The 17559-nt window shown below is 42.2% G+C and overlaps 1 protein-coding gene across 4 annotated transcripts in view; it reads right to left on the reverse strand.

Moving 5' to 3' along the window:
* cacna1ba (calcium channel, voltage-dependent, N type, alpha 1B subunit, a) overlaps positions 1-17559 on the reverse strand; it is a 228730-nt gene that overhangs the window by 117945 nt on the left and 93226 nt on the right. For all 4 annotated transcript variants that reach the window (XM_028577443.1, XM_028577440.1, XM_028577441.1 and 1 more), the window contains exon 7: positions 8391-8494. In XM_028577443.1, the coding sequence (XP_028433244.1) occupies positions 8391-8494 (104 nt within the window). The remainder of the gene's footprint in view (positions 1-8390; positions 8495-17559) is intronic.

A 17559-nucleotide genomic window follows, 5' to 3' on the forward strand; every position in this document is an offset into this window, starting at 1 on the left:
GGCTTTAGTCTTTGCATTTAGCCGTCTTTACAGTTACATCTTTACAGTTAAATTTACCCGACAAAAGGGGATAATGCACCAAAACGACTAATAGTAATAGTCATTTAAAGATGTGGTAGCAATGGATCTGGAAGGGAAGGCTAACTCTGGGAGTTGGAAGGGTGTGTCGCGATTCTGCCTTCTCACTCCGCGACACAGGTTCGTGGATCTGAGTGTCGCGATTTCGGTTTCATATCGCATTTGTTACAGCCCTAAAGTTTAGTTTTACAAATTCAGATTCAAAACATTAGCTAAAGCCAAATATTTTTACAGGTAAGCTGACATTTCAGCTTTTTACCACTGATACCTAAAGCTGTCCTAAGCAAAAGCAGCTGCCTAAAGAATGCGTTGCCTGGGCATGCCTTCACGGTGTTTAGCTATGGCTCTGTACTGAATTTTATTCTTGTCTTCTTTCAAGGTTAGTATGATCATTTATTATTTACAGTATGTATGGATGTTTTTAGTTTTAATCTTTATGCTTACCTTGCACAACAGCTGGATTCTCGCACAACATCACATGAACATCCATATTGTCAGGCTTGAAGAGTTTCGGTCTGTACTACCAGCTTACCGTACCAATCAGCATCCGGTGAGGAGCAACTAGCGGCTACGGACGTGGTTTGGCAGAAGTGATAGACAGATGGTTCATCCAATCACCTGCCAGGTATTTTTTGAAAGTGCATGGCCTTTTCCAAACAGTTTCCAATGACTCATCAAATTCTCAAATGGTTATGTGTAACACAGCATCTGGCATCTGGTTAATAATATGCAGGATTTTACTAAAAAACTATTTATAGACTTAAGTTCTATAATGTAATGTATGTACACAAACCATGACCTCTGCCTGTATCTTCCCTTCTTATTTTTCTGTGCAGGACTTTTATGGGCATCTGCAAAGAGCCTTTGGGCCCCACGTGGGTCCCTAACCCCCAGCCAGTAACAGAACACAGGTTGTGCAGCACATTCTCATTACCAGGTATCGCCGCTTTGTCATGCACCTCGGCGTCTGATACCAACACGCAAGTTTAACTGATACACACACAGACAGGATGGAGCGCTGCTTTCACACAAAATCTGTGTGGCACCTTGCCGCGGAGATGTGGGTGTGTTTATGTGTGCCTTACATAACTGCCGTGAAATAATCAGAAAATTTATTTACATTTACATTTATTTCCTCTGACTGACTGCTATGTTCAGCGCTATGTCTCTTGATTCACTCTTTAGCTCACTCCACCACCACCACTCTCTTTTTCACTCTCACACACTGTCTCTCTCTCTGGCTTGTTGAGCTGGGGAAGAGGAGCCAACTTTAAACGCTGTGTATAGAAACACCAACAGTCAAAAGCCACATATTATACAGTACATTTAAATATAAATAATGTAATATACTGTACATCAGACTGGCAATACGTAATCAGAGGAGGCTCTTATCACCATGCCCCTCTCTGGGGCAAAACAATCCTGCATCCTGCATACACGGCAACATCGTAAACAGAAGAAGTTGAACAATCAAAAATTTTACTTCAAATAAACCATTTCAAATTACTAACACTAGGGATGCACCGAATATTCGGCCACCGAAAATCTTCGGCCAAAATACTTCTATCACCAAAACAATATGGCCGAAATGTTGTGACGACGCAAACAGAAACCGCGACCTGCACGTGTGTCAGTACCCGATCCATTCCACCTGCAAAGCGTCTCCTAAGCAAAGATGTTGAGACGGACCACGGAGTGAAAACAATGAAAAGTACGCTCTTAGTCAGCACACGTTTCAGTGAGATCTGTTCGGATCCTCTGCACTTCATCTGTACTTGATCCGCGTTATAAAGACCATTACTTGGATGCGGAAATAAAGCAGGGCGCACGAGAAATGATCCAGGCCGCGATGGATGAAGACGGAGACGGAGCAGCGCATGGAGCAGGAGGAGATCAGAGCGCAGAAAAAGACTTGTCTCTCTGCACCAGATGAGGGACATGTGCCCTCGTTGTCTGATATGTTCAGTGAAATCCTGCAAGAAAGTGCCTCAAATAATAATAATAATAACAAGAGGTAAGCTATTCTGTTCTTAGGCTACTATATACTGTATGTGACTATCAGACTGTAGCCATATTTCTGCTAGATATTTTTTTTATTAAACTTTAATATTAATTTATACAATTGCAATGCCTTGATTTTAGTAAAGTTAGTACACAGTCATAGCCATAAATGCAATGGTACTAATAATTGACCTAATTTCTTTCGGTGTTTCGGTTTTCGGTCTTGGTTTCCTGTTTTCCGGTTTTCGGTTTCGGCCAAGAATTTTCATTTCGGTGCATCCCTAACTATCCCAACACTATGCAATTTGTTCCCTTGCCATGTCCTAAAAAACATTCTGGGCTTTGGGTGCAAGCTATAGACCAGACCGGCATCGCCAAGGCTCCCTTTTGGGGGAAAGAATGGCGCTGTCAAAGGTTAATTGCAACTTTCACATATTAGTTAATCTGACTAAGACATTTAGGCTCAAGATTCTTTAATGTCCCTGCATTCCACCTGCGCTGCTTATCTGTACATGCAAGCCCTGTCTTTCCACCAATCACTGCATTCTGCACCTGCAATAATGGCATCAATACTGTCTTTGTTATTCCTCCACTTACTATTAACATTACTATTAGGCATGAACATAAGTACTGTATATCAAATTAGATTCAACCTAATCATTGCACATATTGTACTGACAACAAGTTTGTTTAGCATCTAACCAGAAGTGTAAAAGTACATTTAGTAAAGTACTGTGCATTATGTAGTTTTTTATTTTTACCTTCCTCAGAATAGCTGCTGCATGGCTACATGACTTCCCTAACCTGGCAATGCAAGAGCAGCCGACTGTCTCAATGACTCCACTTTGCCTCAGCATTACCCATGCTGTATGTTTAGCTTGATTGGCACTCTGACTGGGCTCTAATGCTGCCTTCAAAAATATAAAGCCGCTGTGTTTCTTCAACAATACTGTACCTATTTTGTTACTATGCAAGTAAGTATATGCTTCTGTGCTTTTGTAATTCCATCAACATTGATGTAGCTAACAGGCCATTCCTTCATGTCATTTAGCTACTCCGTCAGAAGGGATGGATGAGGGACATGGTACTGTTGTCACAACTTGTTAAAACATCCATGGTGTGTATCCACCTCTGTTTTTTTTCTATTTGTGCTTCATCCATGGAGAAACACCGGCTTTTACAGCAAACAAACTAGCAAGCTACAAGCTATCAAACGTACACAAGCTTCGAACCAGAAAAGGAAAACCAAATTCCGGTTCAAAGCCGCTATGAATCATGGGTAAATTCACTAACCCGTAAAAAGGTGAATAGCGTAACAACAGGGTGAGGACACCTCAATGGTTTTTGACCTTATATTTTACTGGGGGGGAAATAACTGATGAATAGCCCTTACAGTTACAGTCATGTTTACAGTGTGCATAATATTTATCCAACCTGATCTCACAGAATTCTGTGAAACACGGCCCCTTAACTCACGGAAGAATTCCGTGAAATGAACATGGCCCCCTAAGAAAAAGGGGTGGGTTTACGTTTCCATGACACGCGGGACAACACTGGCATTGTATTCCGTGGTGGCAACACGGAACTTTCACACATTCACTTTAAACACCAGAAATCCGCAAACCCTCTGATCTATCTATAAGTGTTTGTTAACCCAATGGAAAAATGACATTCCTATCATGATTTGGTATGGATGATACGCTGTTATTTAGATGTTGCACATGAGTGGAGGATGGGGAACAACACCCAGACTGCTGGTGCTGAAGGAAGATGATAATAACTGCAAAGCAATATTCCAAAAGAGGCAATAAAAACACAGTCTCCCATGATACTCTTTTCAAAAGTGATGACATACTCGCAACTGCGTTTGCTATTTGTGTTGCTTTATAAATGATGAATTGTATACCACAGAATTAAACTGAAACGCTCTGCACACCATGTAAAATATAAAGTCTGTTCATAGTGTGGCTGGCTCCTTAAGCTCCATGTGAATTTATGTTTTAATAAAACCTCATGAATATTGCATTGGAACTCTTTAATGTGGGATCTTTCAATGCACGTTTTTGAATTTTATGTTACCAGAGATATTTCTTATTTAGTGATGATCTGACAAGAAAAGTCACCCTTGTTAGTATTGTAGTATTGCTTGTTTGTAGTAAAAACCTCCCCCGAACAGTAATTGTCCAATTATAGTTTAGCAACCGTATTAGCTGTAGTAACATGCATAACTTACCAGCAATTCAATTCAATTTTATTTATAGTATCAAATCATAACAAGAGTTATCTTGACACTAGACACTTTACAGATAGAGTAGGTCTAGACCACACTCTAATTTACAAAGACTCAACAATTCCAGTAATACCCCCAAGAGCAAGCATTTAGAGCAACGGTGGCAGAAACATTGAGTGGTGAGGAAAACTTCCTTTTAGGGAGAAACCTCCGACAGACCCAGGCTCTTGGTGGGCGGTGTCTGACGGTGTAGGTTGGGGGTACGACGAACAGTGGCAATTATAGTAACAATAAAGATAATAGAACTATGGCTAGAATAATAGTCATAGTAAACCAGCACAATAGTTAGCATATCAGTGGCTAACTACGTTACTTTGTAAGGCTACAGGTAACATTATTGCATTTTGTAATACTGACAGCTAGTGTTTAAAATAGTTACTACGATCCAAATTCAAAGTACTGAAGAGAGTCATCTCCCCTGGCCCCTCCTACCTAGACTCGAAGTTCACAGGGGTTGCCAGGTTGATAACGCAGCATCCAACAATGTTGCTAGACGCTAGTCTCACATAGCTAGACATTACTTCACAGCACAGCGGAGTAGCTAACGTTAGATGCTGGCTATGTTGACAGTCATAAAAGCTAGTGCTCACGCAAAGCTCTGTACCCGACTGATAACCACCCTATCTTGGCTTAAAATTACGGCAACAACCGCTAAAAACACCACTACCTCACCGTCATCTCTGCCCGACTGACAGACACACTTTCTCGGTGTGAGTACACAAATGTTGAAATGACTGAAAATGAATAATAATTATAAATAAATTAGCCTGAAGCTTAATGCTTACCTGTTCAGGAGGAAATTAGCCAACTCGCCGTCCTTTTGGGCTCTAAGCTGTCTCCATCTTTTAAATACATCTCCAATATTTACCCAGATTTTTTTACGTCTCTGGTCATGCTTTACAAAAATGCCACGTTTTTTTCGGTCAGGTAGAATCAATCTCTGTTGGTTTGTTTGTTGCTTCCGTGGCTGTAGCGCGCTGGGTTTGTGTTTTACAGGTATATGTGGTACCCCGGCCCGGCTGTCAAAATGGGCAATTGACACCAAAACACAAACAGCTGGCCAATCAAGTGAAACAGAGGGGAGAACTAGACTGACTGCTGAACCCAGCTGCTTTTTTGGAAAGAGAAGGTGGTGGCAGACAGGGGCCGAAAGAACGCGACAGGGCGGAAGTGCATCAGGAGCAGCTGATGAGTTAAGATTAGAGCGGAAAGCCGCTGCTGCTGTGGGAGCAGGCTGATCCTGGACCAAAGACGGGTGGGATGAACGAGGCTCAGCTGGAGAGCGAGGGAGGCTTAATCATTTTAATAAGTTTAACCAACAGGTATTTCTGGTGCCAACTAGCCAGGGTAGCAACGTTTAATCAACTAGTCCACTAGCCCTCATGTACCTGCTCCGTCTGTTTTTTTCTGATTTTTTTTTACTAAATCTACTAATCTAACCTGAGCTAAGTCACTTACATACAACACACTCTAAACATACGGGACTCATGCCGTCTCACTGAAGGTTTCACTCCTGATCCAAGCTGGCCCAGTGACATCGTGAGCAGAGCCGACAATAACAACAACGGACACGCTAGCAACAGGTCATGGGGAAGGCCTAGAGGTAAACGGGCAGGCATCAGAAACTGGCTGAGGAACAGGGCACACTGCACACCACTGCCCAGCATCCTGCTAGCTAACGTTCAGTCAATAGAAAACAGCTCAGAGACAGAATTAAATACCAGACGGACATGCAAGACATCATCTGCCTCACTGAGACATGGTTAACAACCCTCGACACCAGACCACGCAATTCAACCAGCGGATCACCTATCAGTTCACTGCATGGAGAGAACGAGAGAGTCCGGAAAGTCGAGGGGAGGTGCAGTATGTCTCATGGTGAACAACTACTGGTGTGACAGCAGAAACGTCCATCAACTCACACATTCCTGCTCACCCAACCTGGAGCTCCTGACAATCAAATGTCCCCCGTTTTACCTTCCTGGGAAGGACATTCAGAAGTGTCAACATCATGAAGGCAGCTGGACCAGACAGTATTACTGGCCGTGTCCTTAAAGCCTGTGCTGACCAACTAGCACCTGTAGTCACGGTAATATTCAACCTCTCCCTCTCACAGTCTATTATCTATATCTATTACTCTCACCTGCTTTAAAAAGTCTATCCTAGTCCCTGTTCCAAAGAAAGCCCAGCCTACCTGTTTAAATGACTACCGCCCCATAGCCCTTACATCTGTGGTGTTGAAGTGTTTTGAGAAAGATGATTAAAAGATTCATCACATCCTCCTTACCTGCCACCCTAGACCCCTTGCAATCTGCATATCGTCCCAACAGATCCACAGACGACGCCATAGCCTACATGCGCCACAAAACGTTAGCCCACTTAGACACCAAATGCGGAAATGATGTTAGACTGCTGTTTGTGGACTATATCTCAGCATTTAACACCCACCAGACTGGCCACTAAGCTGAGAGACCTAGGTCTGCACTCCTTCCTGTGCAACTGGGTCCTCAACTTTCTAACCAGCAGACCCTAGGTAGTGCAAGTGGGCCACCATGTCTCATGCCCCCTCACCCTCAACACCGGATCCCGAGGCTGTGTATTGAGCCCCCTGCTGTACTGTATTATACACCTACAACTGCATGGCTACGTCAGACTCCAACATCATTGTAAAGTTTGCTGACGATACAGCTGTGGTAGGTCTGATCGCCGAGAAAGCCTACCTGATGGAAATCAACCACCTTTAGAATTGGTGCCAGGAAAACAATCTATGTGCTGAACGTCACAAAAACTAAAGACAGGGTTCATACGCATTTTAACCAATACTTTTTCCATGACTTTTTCATGACTTTTCCATGACTTGTCGGCAAATTTCCATGACTATGTGTTCCTGAAAATGTCAGTTGACATTATACAATAAGAATACAAACCTGTGTTAAAGTTTATCCTCAGAGGTTTAACTATAAAATGAATGACAATTTATGTGGTTCATAGTGGGATTCATAATATCGCTCCCCGAATAGAATATTGAGGTTAAGACGACGTGAAAATACATTTATTAATGACATATTATTATGCTGTGTTAAAAGAAAATTCCATGGCTTTTTCAAAACTTTCTGGGTCTTTTTATGTTTCCAAAACCTTTCCAGGCCTGGAATTTGCATTTTTCAAATTCCATAACTTTTCAGGTTTTCTGAAAACATGAACCCTGTAAAGAGCTGATTGTGGACTTCGGCAGGAAACAGCAGAGGATCTACCATCCACTCAAGATCAGCGGGGCTCAGGTGGAGAGGGTGGACAGCTTTAAATACCTGGGGGTTCATATCACTCAGGACCTAACATCACCTCCCTAGGAAAGAAGGCCCGTCAGCGTCTCCACCCTCTCAGACGCCTGAGAGACTTTAAGCTCTCCGTCAGGGTGCTCAGGAACTTTTACACATGCGCCATAGAGAGTATCACCACCTGGATAGGCATTAGCACCCAAAAAGACCACCTGGCCCTTAGGAGGGTGGTCCGCTTGGCTGAGCGTATCACTAGAGCTCCTCTTCCCAATATGCAAGACGTTTACATCAGGCGCTGCAAGGCTAAGGCCACAAAAATTCTCAGGGAACCTTGTCCCCCTAGCAACTCACTGTTCTCTCTGCTGCCATCAGGGAGGCGTTATCGCTGCCTGAGAACAAATGAGGAGAATGAGGAGGACCTTCTTCCCTCAGGCTGTCCGTCTGCTCAATGAGAACTGTGGCTAGCCCCCCAGCCACCACCTCATTTTTTTTATTCTCTTACTCTATTGTTTTGTATGTAACTATCTTTCATGGATTTTATTGTTATTGTTTTTATTACAAGTACACAATGAATTTCACTGCACATTGTACTGTGTATGATTGTGTATGTGATAATTTGAATTTGAATTTTTAGTCCACTAATCACGCACATCCCTAGTTAAGATTGGGGTAAATCTTGGTAAAAATGTAAAGAACATCTTTTGAAATGCTCTTCTTAGGTCATCCACACAGTTTGTACTCACCCTGACAGCACACCTAACACCAGGTTGAGCATGAAGAAGGAACCGATGATGATGAGGGGGATGAAGTAAAGCCAGTTCCACGTGTTCCCTGAGGCATCGTTGGCCTAAACACACACAAATGCAGAGACAAAGAAAGCACTGTTAATACTGTTCACTTCACTCCACAACACTGATGCGGTTGTAAGAAGTCGATCTATGTTTTTCTTAATCCCATGAAAAGACCAAAAACCACAAACAACATATTCTGTCTGTGGCTCTCAGCCCCAAACCCACTGGTTTCTGCTCAAGATGTAAATCTTATGTAATGTAAACAGCTCACACATACAGTTACAAATAGTGTATTTGTTGTGGACTGTTTTCAGAGGCGGATTAATACACAATTGGTGTTCTGAGGAGTATTTGGGGCAGAAGGACGTTGTGTGGGGGATTTAGTCAAAATAAACATGGTACATATTATGACACCCATTGCAACAGTGTGGCTCATTGCTATTGTCAGGGTCCCACCGTCACCAGCACTCACTCCTCTCTCTCTCATTCTCCAGCACACACTCCTCCCACTGATTCATACTCCTCGTCACTCACGCAGATCAGACGCTCCCAGTTCCCTCAGTCCTAATTACACACACCTGCACCTCATCAAGCCACATCCTCAGTTCACCACCTGCAGCTAATCAACAACCACCTACATAGGCAGCACAGACACACATGCACTTTGTCTAGTCTCGTTTCTACACGACGCTCTGACCACTCACGTATGTCTAGTTCGTCCACGTTCACCTTACCTGTAGTCCTGTATCCTGTTGTCTGCCTGCTGCTCTGAGCCGGACCTACTCTGCTGCCGGATTCCTGCCTGTTCTCTCTGTTCTCAGTTTTGGATCATTGAAATAAAGCTCTGTTTAACTACTCCAGTCTGTCTCCTGGTCGTTCCCTGACAGCTATGTTTTAATACTCTTTGGACAACATGATAATTGTACTGAGTAAATGAGCACCATACAATATAAAGCATTGGTCATCAACTACATTTTTCCAAGGGACAACATTTTTCTAAGCAGACACTGTGGGGGCAGTGTCTGCTTACAAAATAAAATAAAATGTATTTCATTGTTTGATGTTTTCACTTTCTTCCTAAAAAAAACCCATAGGAGATTCATAATGATAACTAGATAGGCTACTTAACTAGAAAATGATCTCAGACTAATGCCTACCATACACTAGAAGACTTTGAACAGACTTTGAAGAGACTAAAGTCTGACACCATCTCACATCTAAGGACAATCATCTCACATTTTAAGTCATAATATGGAAAGACTGGGGATCTTGGAGGGTCACACGTAGAGGGTGACCGATCGGATTAATCAGCCGATTTTTGGCATTTTTTACATAATCGGCATAGGCCAATATCCAAGTATATCAAGCCGATTAATAGGCAGGCGCATCTGCGGGCAGCCTAGTGTTGTTGTTGTTGTGGAACACGTGTTTGATGCATGCTGCCCCTAGAGTCAATTACCAGCAGAGTGAGCAGACCTCATCCAGTGCCTTTGGAGGAGCTAAGTTCTTTGGAGAAAACGGTAAGGATTAAATTCTTATATATTTAGTCCTATATATTTAATTAGTTAACTATGACATGTTACTGCCAACTTCGAGAAAAAACATGAATAGGCGACATAACGTCCGGCTACTTTGGATATTGATAGTGTAGTTGAAGTTGCATTATCATGGTAGAAGGGTTGCTATCATGTCACAATAATTAAGTTCGAATTTAGAACTGAGACTTTTATTTGTTCTGTTTGTGTGTCTTGTATTTGAGAGGGTTGTCAACTCAATGCAGAGAAAGGGAGACCACCGCACCAAATCAGACTAGTGAAGGACTGGCTTTGCTTTGCAAGCGTCGTTGCTAAGCACACCGTTTCGGAAAGACCACAGGCTCCAATGTTTTTCATAATGCATCCTCAAAATAGCAGTGTGTGCAACGCAACTAACTTTATAACTGTCGACAATTCGATTTTTATTATTCGTATGCACACCTCTAGTTTGGTGTCTGAGAGAATCAATCACTCCCTCTCAGGCTGTGTGCGGAGTGGAGCTCCTTCTCTCACACACACACACCCACACACACACTGCAGCAGCACCGTGTCAGAGTCAAAAGCGTGATTGCACTTTACAATGCCCCTTATAATATAAATGCAACTAGTCGTTTGCATGTGACAGCGGAAACTCAACCAAAATTGTCAAAATATCTTGCAAGAAAAGTGCACATGACTTTCACAATTAACTTTCCTCTTTACACGTGTCTACAGTCTTTGGGTCCTACATAGCATCTACAACGTCATCGCTAGTAGCCGGTGTTGTCCTTGCATGCAGGCTGTGTAATGTACAAAGTTTTTTTCCCCCCTTTTTGCAATCAATAGGTTATGTCCATTTGGCTTTGTCCGTCACACAAAACAAACAAACCAAAAATTCATGTTTCAGGACAGTTTTTGGGAAGATGATATAAACGTTTTCAGCCTTGTATTACTTACTATTACAGTGCACGGAATTATTAGCGGAATTATAAAAAAAAAGTTAGATTTTATATCTATACCTATCTATAAAATGACTTGAAGATGAAGATACTATACAAAAATACAAACTTAACCTTGTATTTTCCCCCTTTTTTAGTCATTACAGTCTGATGGCTGAAAAGAAAACCACCCCCTAATGGTAGCGCTTCACCCAGCCAACACCAGGGAAGGCCAAATGCAAATGCATATTTATTTGACAAAGTTTATTTTCTTCTTACCTGTTTCGTTTATTTAATATATTTTTTATACATTATTTATACAATAAGTTTTTACATTATGCATTTTTTATTTAAGTATACAAGTGTTCACAAATGTTTTTGTTGTATCTTAACTAATTATTATTTTTGTGTATCTTAACTATTTATTATTTTTGTGTATCTTAACTAATTATTAGTGTTCAATTTTTCTTTCAAATAGAGGTTTAAAAACAAGCACATATCAGCCAAATATCGGCCAAAATAAATCGGCAGCATTTATCGGCTATCAGCCGACCCTGATTTCTAACGATCGGCATCAGCCAGAGAGAAACCCATATTTGTCGACTTCTAGTCACAAATTGCAAGACTACAACTAGATTCGTTTTGAAAGATGTAACCCAGCTAGCTAACTACTGCTAGCTTTAGCTGGTAACTTTAGGGAAATTTTGCAGATTTTCTGTTCCGCCGTACATGCAGATTAATGGCGGCCCGTTGGATGATGCGCTTTAGACGAGTTGAAAATCGTCAACTTTCCCTCTTTAACGTTTAGCTTAGCGCGGCGCCATAGCAACCATAAACACGACTGACTCTAGCCATTTGCTGCTTCTTGTTTGGTGCTGGAGGGAGCGCACCCGTTGGTTGTTGACAATTTTCACGTGATTTAACTTCACTACCAATACTTGAAACTTACTATGATATCAAATATGTTTGATTTTGTCGGACCGTCGAGATGGGCAAAACCTGGTGTAAGGTTGTCATAAGTGGCAGCTCACTGAACAGTGATGGTTAAAATCGGTGATTACGTCACTGTAGTATGCAGTGTCCTGATTGGTGGAAAAAGCTTGGAGGAAGAAAGACCTGTTGTCAGCTAAAAATGTCACTCTCAAAGAGCCTAAAGCAAAAAAAACGTAGCTTTTTAATGGAGGACGGAGTGATGTATACATTCGTCTTTCTAAACCTGCGTGCCTCATTTGCAATTAAACGATCGCTGTTGCAAAAATATACAATCTCCGGCATCATCATAACACAAAGCAGGCAACTTTCAAAGAGTCGTACCCTGAGCAGTCAGAGAACCGTCACAGAAAAATAGCTTACCTTGGATGGATATAGCTGGATATTCCCATTTTAGCGGAATTATTAGCCAAACTTTAACTGAACAACAGAGGGCAACAAGTGCATCTCTTCAGGCTGTCTGGGGTTTTCGCCAAGGATAACAAACCATTTACCACTACTGAGGTTTTTAAGTAGTGCATGGTCTCAAAAAACAGACAAATTTATGGACAGGATAATTCCTATTTTAAGCAAATACACCTGTCTGCTTCAACATCCGCTTGCAGAGTCCATGTCTGGGTGAGTCATGGGCACAGGATGTCCAGCGATTTGTACTTGATGAGGTCAAGAAAGCGCAACTCATATCCCTGGCTATTGACGAGTCCACTGCAGTGTTTCCCATACATTGATATATTTGTGGCAGCCCGCCACATAATCAATGTTGATCGCCACATACTGCCGTATCTGCTCTCTCTCTCTCTCTCTCTCTCTCTCTCTTTTTTTTTTCTCACAAACACAACAGACCCAACTGTGAATTTATCTCTGTCTCTTGTAGCTAATGTGACTATAGGGTTAGGCTGAATGTCATTTCTCTGTCTTACCCCTTAGGGGTAAGACACACAGACCACAGACATTCAAAACAGTGATAACTGAAACATACACACACATGCAGACGGCATCTTGGAAGTTTGTGATCAATACTTGTCACCTCTGGTGATGTAGCAGCCAGCTTGCGTCATGTATGATGACATAACCATAACCAAGTGGTGTCTCATTTCATAGGGTTATGTTTTCATAGCGATCCGCTAATTAACACACAGAAGAAGAAGTTGCTTTTTCACACAGAAGAAGAAATAGCTTTTTCCCCACATCAATCTTTTTCCCCACAGAGAAGTAGGACGGAGTCCATCCGGAGTTTAAAGGTTAGTATTATGAATTTATTACCGGTATTTATTCAGGGGTTTTACTGCACAGAGAAAGTTTTGGCACCCGTTGAAGAGGTTTTAGCCAGCGCCAAAGGAATATCACGATCGCTAAAACGTCTTTCTGCAGCCAGCCTCCCTCTCATCCACAGTCGCTACTGTATACACATGCAGCTGGCGCAGATTTGACTGGATCTGAACACTCCGCTGTATAGCGCTGATGGTATCTCCGTTTGCAGAGTCAGACTGTGTCGGACTCTCCAGTTGACCATGCTGCTCTGGGGACCGGCAGCGCAGCGAGAAACCGCTGCTGTTGGACGCAGAGCTCTCCGTCCGTGGGAGCCACGACTGCTGTCTGTCTGCGCGGCGGGCTACATATTAAATTGAGAGACAGTTTTATAACCTGTAAAACAAAAAACATGTCGTATGTCGTGTTAAGTCCTTTTTTTGCATTCTATCTGAATTCCAGCAGGGGGCGACACATGCGGTTGCAAAAGGAGGTCGGTATCTGTAGAAGTCTATGAGCAAGTGACCCACTTCTCACTTGATTTATTACCTCAGTGAACATTTTCATAATGAGTTGATGGTCTCAATCGCTAGTTTTAAGTCTTCTGCAATATAGAATGATGTTCATTTTTTTATTATGGTCTCATTGATTTTAATATCGGCAATAAAGCAGGGGGTGTTTTAGGGCGTGGCTATAATGCGATTGCCAGTGAAAGTGTGTAACGTAACGTAGAGTGTAAGCACCTCCCTCACTCCTCCCTCTCGTCTAAAAATTGTCACATCCGCAACCAGGATGTCTGCGCCCGTAACGGCAAACGACTCATAGCAGATCTCCACAAACCAATGGGTGACGTGACAAATGCTCTGTCCATTAATATTATACAGTCTATGATTTCACACTATGATGGTACATTTGCAATTAATCCCCGGTTCACATGCCTGCCGAACTTTACGGGTGGCCCGTTATACTACTGTAGGCCTATAGGCTATTCAATATCACTGACAATTAATTTATCAATATTTCAAAATAGAAAATATTACACTTCATAATGTTTTGTATTCATAACACTATTGTATTATTGTACAAATAAGCTACAATATTAATAGCAGTTACTTTATGTAGGCCTAAGTCACTCCTACATTTTTCAACTGAGGAGCCTAAGAGGTCTGTACACACGGGTATGAGTTTGAAAGGGCAGACAATTTGTGGAGGCTGTCCCACCTCCCCCACCACCAGGCTACAGGGTCTTGTCCTGAACGATAGACTAGCAGAGCAAGTGTAATATGTTTACTAGCGATCACGTGCAGTGAATGGTTAATATGCTTTTACGTCCGTTTTGGTGAGCCCAGAGGGAAAATATGGCATTTTAAAAGTTACTTACCTACCTAATCCGGTCCAAATACTACCGTTTGCGTAGGAACCGGTTCCATAGTGGAACCGGGTTTCGGTACCCAACCCTAAAGTTGAATGGTTCACTTGCGAAAACAGATCTCTGTTTTAGGTCCGTGTACTTTTTCGTTCATTCGATTTTCATTTCATAAACGGGTATTAAAAAACAAAAAACGAATGGTTATTTGATTTTCGTTTTAAAATACAACATTTGAAATTGAAATACAAGGCGTTTTTTCCTTTTCATGGTCAAAAGCCAGCTGAGGAAACAGAATTTCGGCGTAACGGTACCGTTACGCCACTGTTAACAATCCCAGCAAACTTTCTGTTGCTACCGTAAGCTTGCTGATCTGGGAGAGTGTCACCGGCGGTTCGGGATCAGATCATGGGGATCAGACCTCCGGTGCTGAGTCTAATATTCTAATATTAGCTGCTGCAGCTAGCTAGCAGCTAGCCACCAGCCCTGTGACCTCGGTCCCCGCGGTTAGCTCCCCGGTGCTGACTGACTCTGGTCCGTCTGCAGAGCTGGCGTTACCCGTTCTAGCTCAGCTGGCAATCTGGCGCGCTCGTAATTTAACATGATTTATTCATATTTTCTTTTCTTTGCAGATAGTGATATGCTATGACGCACTATGCCAGGCAGGCTGGCTAGTTGCTTTTAGTCGGAGTCTGTGAGATAACAAAACTTCCTTTGAATATAATGTGCATATAGACGGAATAAATAGAAGTCCCCTGAAAAAAATATAAGTAAAACATATGTATTTAGGCTATTGAACTATAATGACTAATGCCTATGTTCATTTGTATTGCCTCATTTATGTATTTCATGATCTATTTCATAGCCATATTGATGTATATGTATGTAAAGGAGGGCAAAAAACGGATAATCAGTCGCTCAGGAAGTTATAGGCTACAGTTTCCCTCAACTGCAGCCAGGACATTCTAAAACGCTTAACATGAAAAAGCTTAACGTGGTTTAACGTACCTAAACAATGATCAATCAGATATCATTCAGTTATCTGTCAGATAACATCCATAATAATTGGACTTTGGGTTAGATTTTTTCAGTTTTCAGTGGTCATGAGGAGCAATATGAGAGAGAAATTTGGTAATCATTGATCATTGTTAAGGTACATTAAACCACGTTAAGCTTTTTTTCACGTTAAGCATTTGAGAATGTCCCGGCTGCAGTTGAGGGAAACTGTAACCTTCCTGAGCGACGTTTTTTGCCCCCCTTTACATAAATATGACTATGAAATAGATCATAAAATACATAAATGAGGCAATACATATGAACATAGGCATTAGTCATTATAGTTCCATAGCATATACATATGTTTTACTTATATTTATTTCAGGGGATTTTATTAATTCCGTCTATTTATATGCACATTATATTCAAAGGAAGTTTTGTACAGACTCTGACTAAAAGCAACTAGCAAGTCTGCCTGGCATAGTGCGTCATAGCATATGCACTATCTGCAAAGAAAAGAAAATATGAATAAATCACGAGCGCGGCAGATTGCCAGCTGAGCTAGAACGGGTAACGCCAGCTCTGCAGACGGACCAGAGTCAGTCAGCACCGGGGAGCGAACCACAGGGACCGAGGTCACAGGGCTGGTGGCTAGCTGCTAGCTAGCTGCAGCAGCTAATATTAGAACATTAGACCCTGCACCGGAGGTCTGATCCCCATGATCTGATCCCGAACCCCCGGTGACTCTCTGGCAGATCAGCAAGTTTAACGGCAGCAACAGAAAGTTTGCTGGGATAGGTAACGGTGGCGTAACGGTAACGTTACAGCCGTGAACCGAAATTCTGTTTCCTCAGCCGGTTCGACTCTCTTGGGGCGGAGTTGTCTCCGGCAGGTAGAGACAGAGAGTCAGAGGGAGAGAGGGTAATAAATAAATGTGACATTATGAAATAAAACTCCCCCAAAGCATTATCAAGAGTATAGGTTTCCAAAGTAATTTTAGCCTGGGCTGAAAGCAACACTTGCAAACTTCATTTTGTTAGAGAAAACAAAAACCTATTCCATGCTCAATAAATGTATTTGCATGTTTGCTATTATCCATCTTAATGTGCAATAATAACCCCTCTCACGCACTTTACTCATGTGCCCTCTCAAAAACTTTTTCTCTGCGCGCAGGTAGACGCTGCTGTGCGCAGGTCATGTCTCCCTCTCTCTCAACCTCTGCACTCTGTGGGTGCTGAACCCTGACACACTCACTCACATTTTCACAGCATTACAGTTCAAATGATTAGCTGAAAGTAATGGATGACTGTTGAAACATTAAGCCACACTTCAAGTTGTAGGCCTAAAAAAATAAGTTTACAGTTCAATTGCATTAAAAAAACATTAACACAGATTATTTTGTTTGTACGCCTTTTGGTGTTTCAGAGGATAGAGCAACGAACAATGCGTTGAGCATAAACGTCTCCATGCATGCTCGTAGCGCAGTGTCATCCTTACACAAGGATGCGCATAGTGTCGTGCTCGAGTATAGCCAACGCTTTTTTTTTCATCCATGTATTGTTTGATGACGAAAGCCACCAACTGGGCAGTCGACTTCAATACAAAGACAACTAGACGCAGGCACTAACAGGGGAAGGGTTTGGGCAATCTATGTTGAACTGCTGCCAGTGAATCTCTACAAGAAGGCGCTGTATTGGAAACGTGGAATAATCTGTCATAATGTAGCTCTGAGTTGGAAGTGGCTGCAGAGGGCTGGGCATGTAAGTGCATTAGCTGGTGTTGGGGTGAGGCTGTCTTAGGCCTTGGCTGACAGAATGGAGAGAGCACATAAGGCAATAGAAAAAGCCATTAGTAGCCCTGTTCTGCCCCTAAAAGTGTTAGCCCGAGGACAGCCATTCACTCAACAGCAATGCCACACCTATATCGTCTGAGAGACTAGACACAGACCAGGAGATAACAGGTTCATAAAAACACAATGAACCAGCTTTATGTTAAGACTTGAAATAAAAATCCTGACACTTGTAATATACTCAATCTTTATATTTGATCTCTTGATGTTTACAGTATCC

The sequence above is a fragment of the Perca flavescens genome, chromosome 5 (genome assembly GCF_004354835.1).
Source record: "Perca flavescens isolate YP-PL-M2 chromosome 5, PFLA_1.0, whole genome shotgun sequence".
Classification (NCBI taxonomy): domain Eukaryota; kingdom Metazoa; phylum Chordata; class Actinopteri; order Perciformes; family Percidae; genus Perca; species Perca flavescens.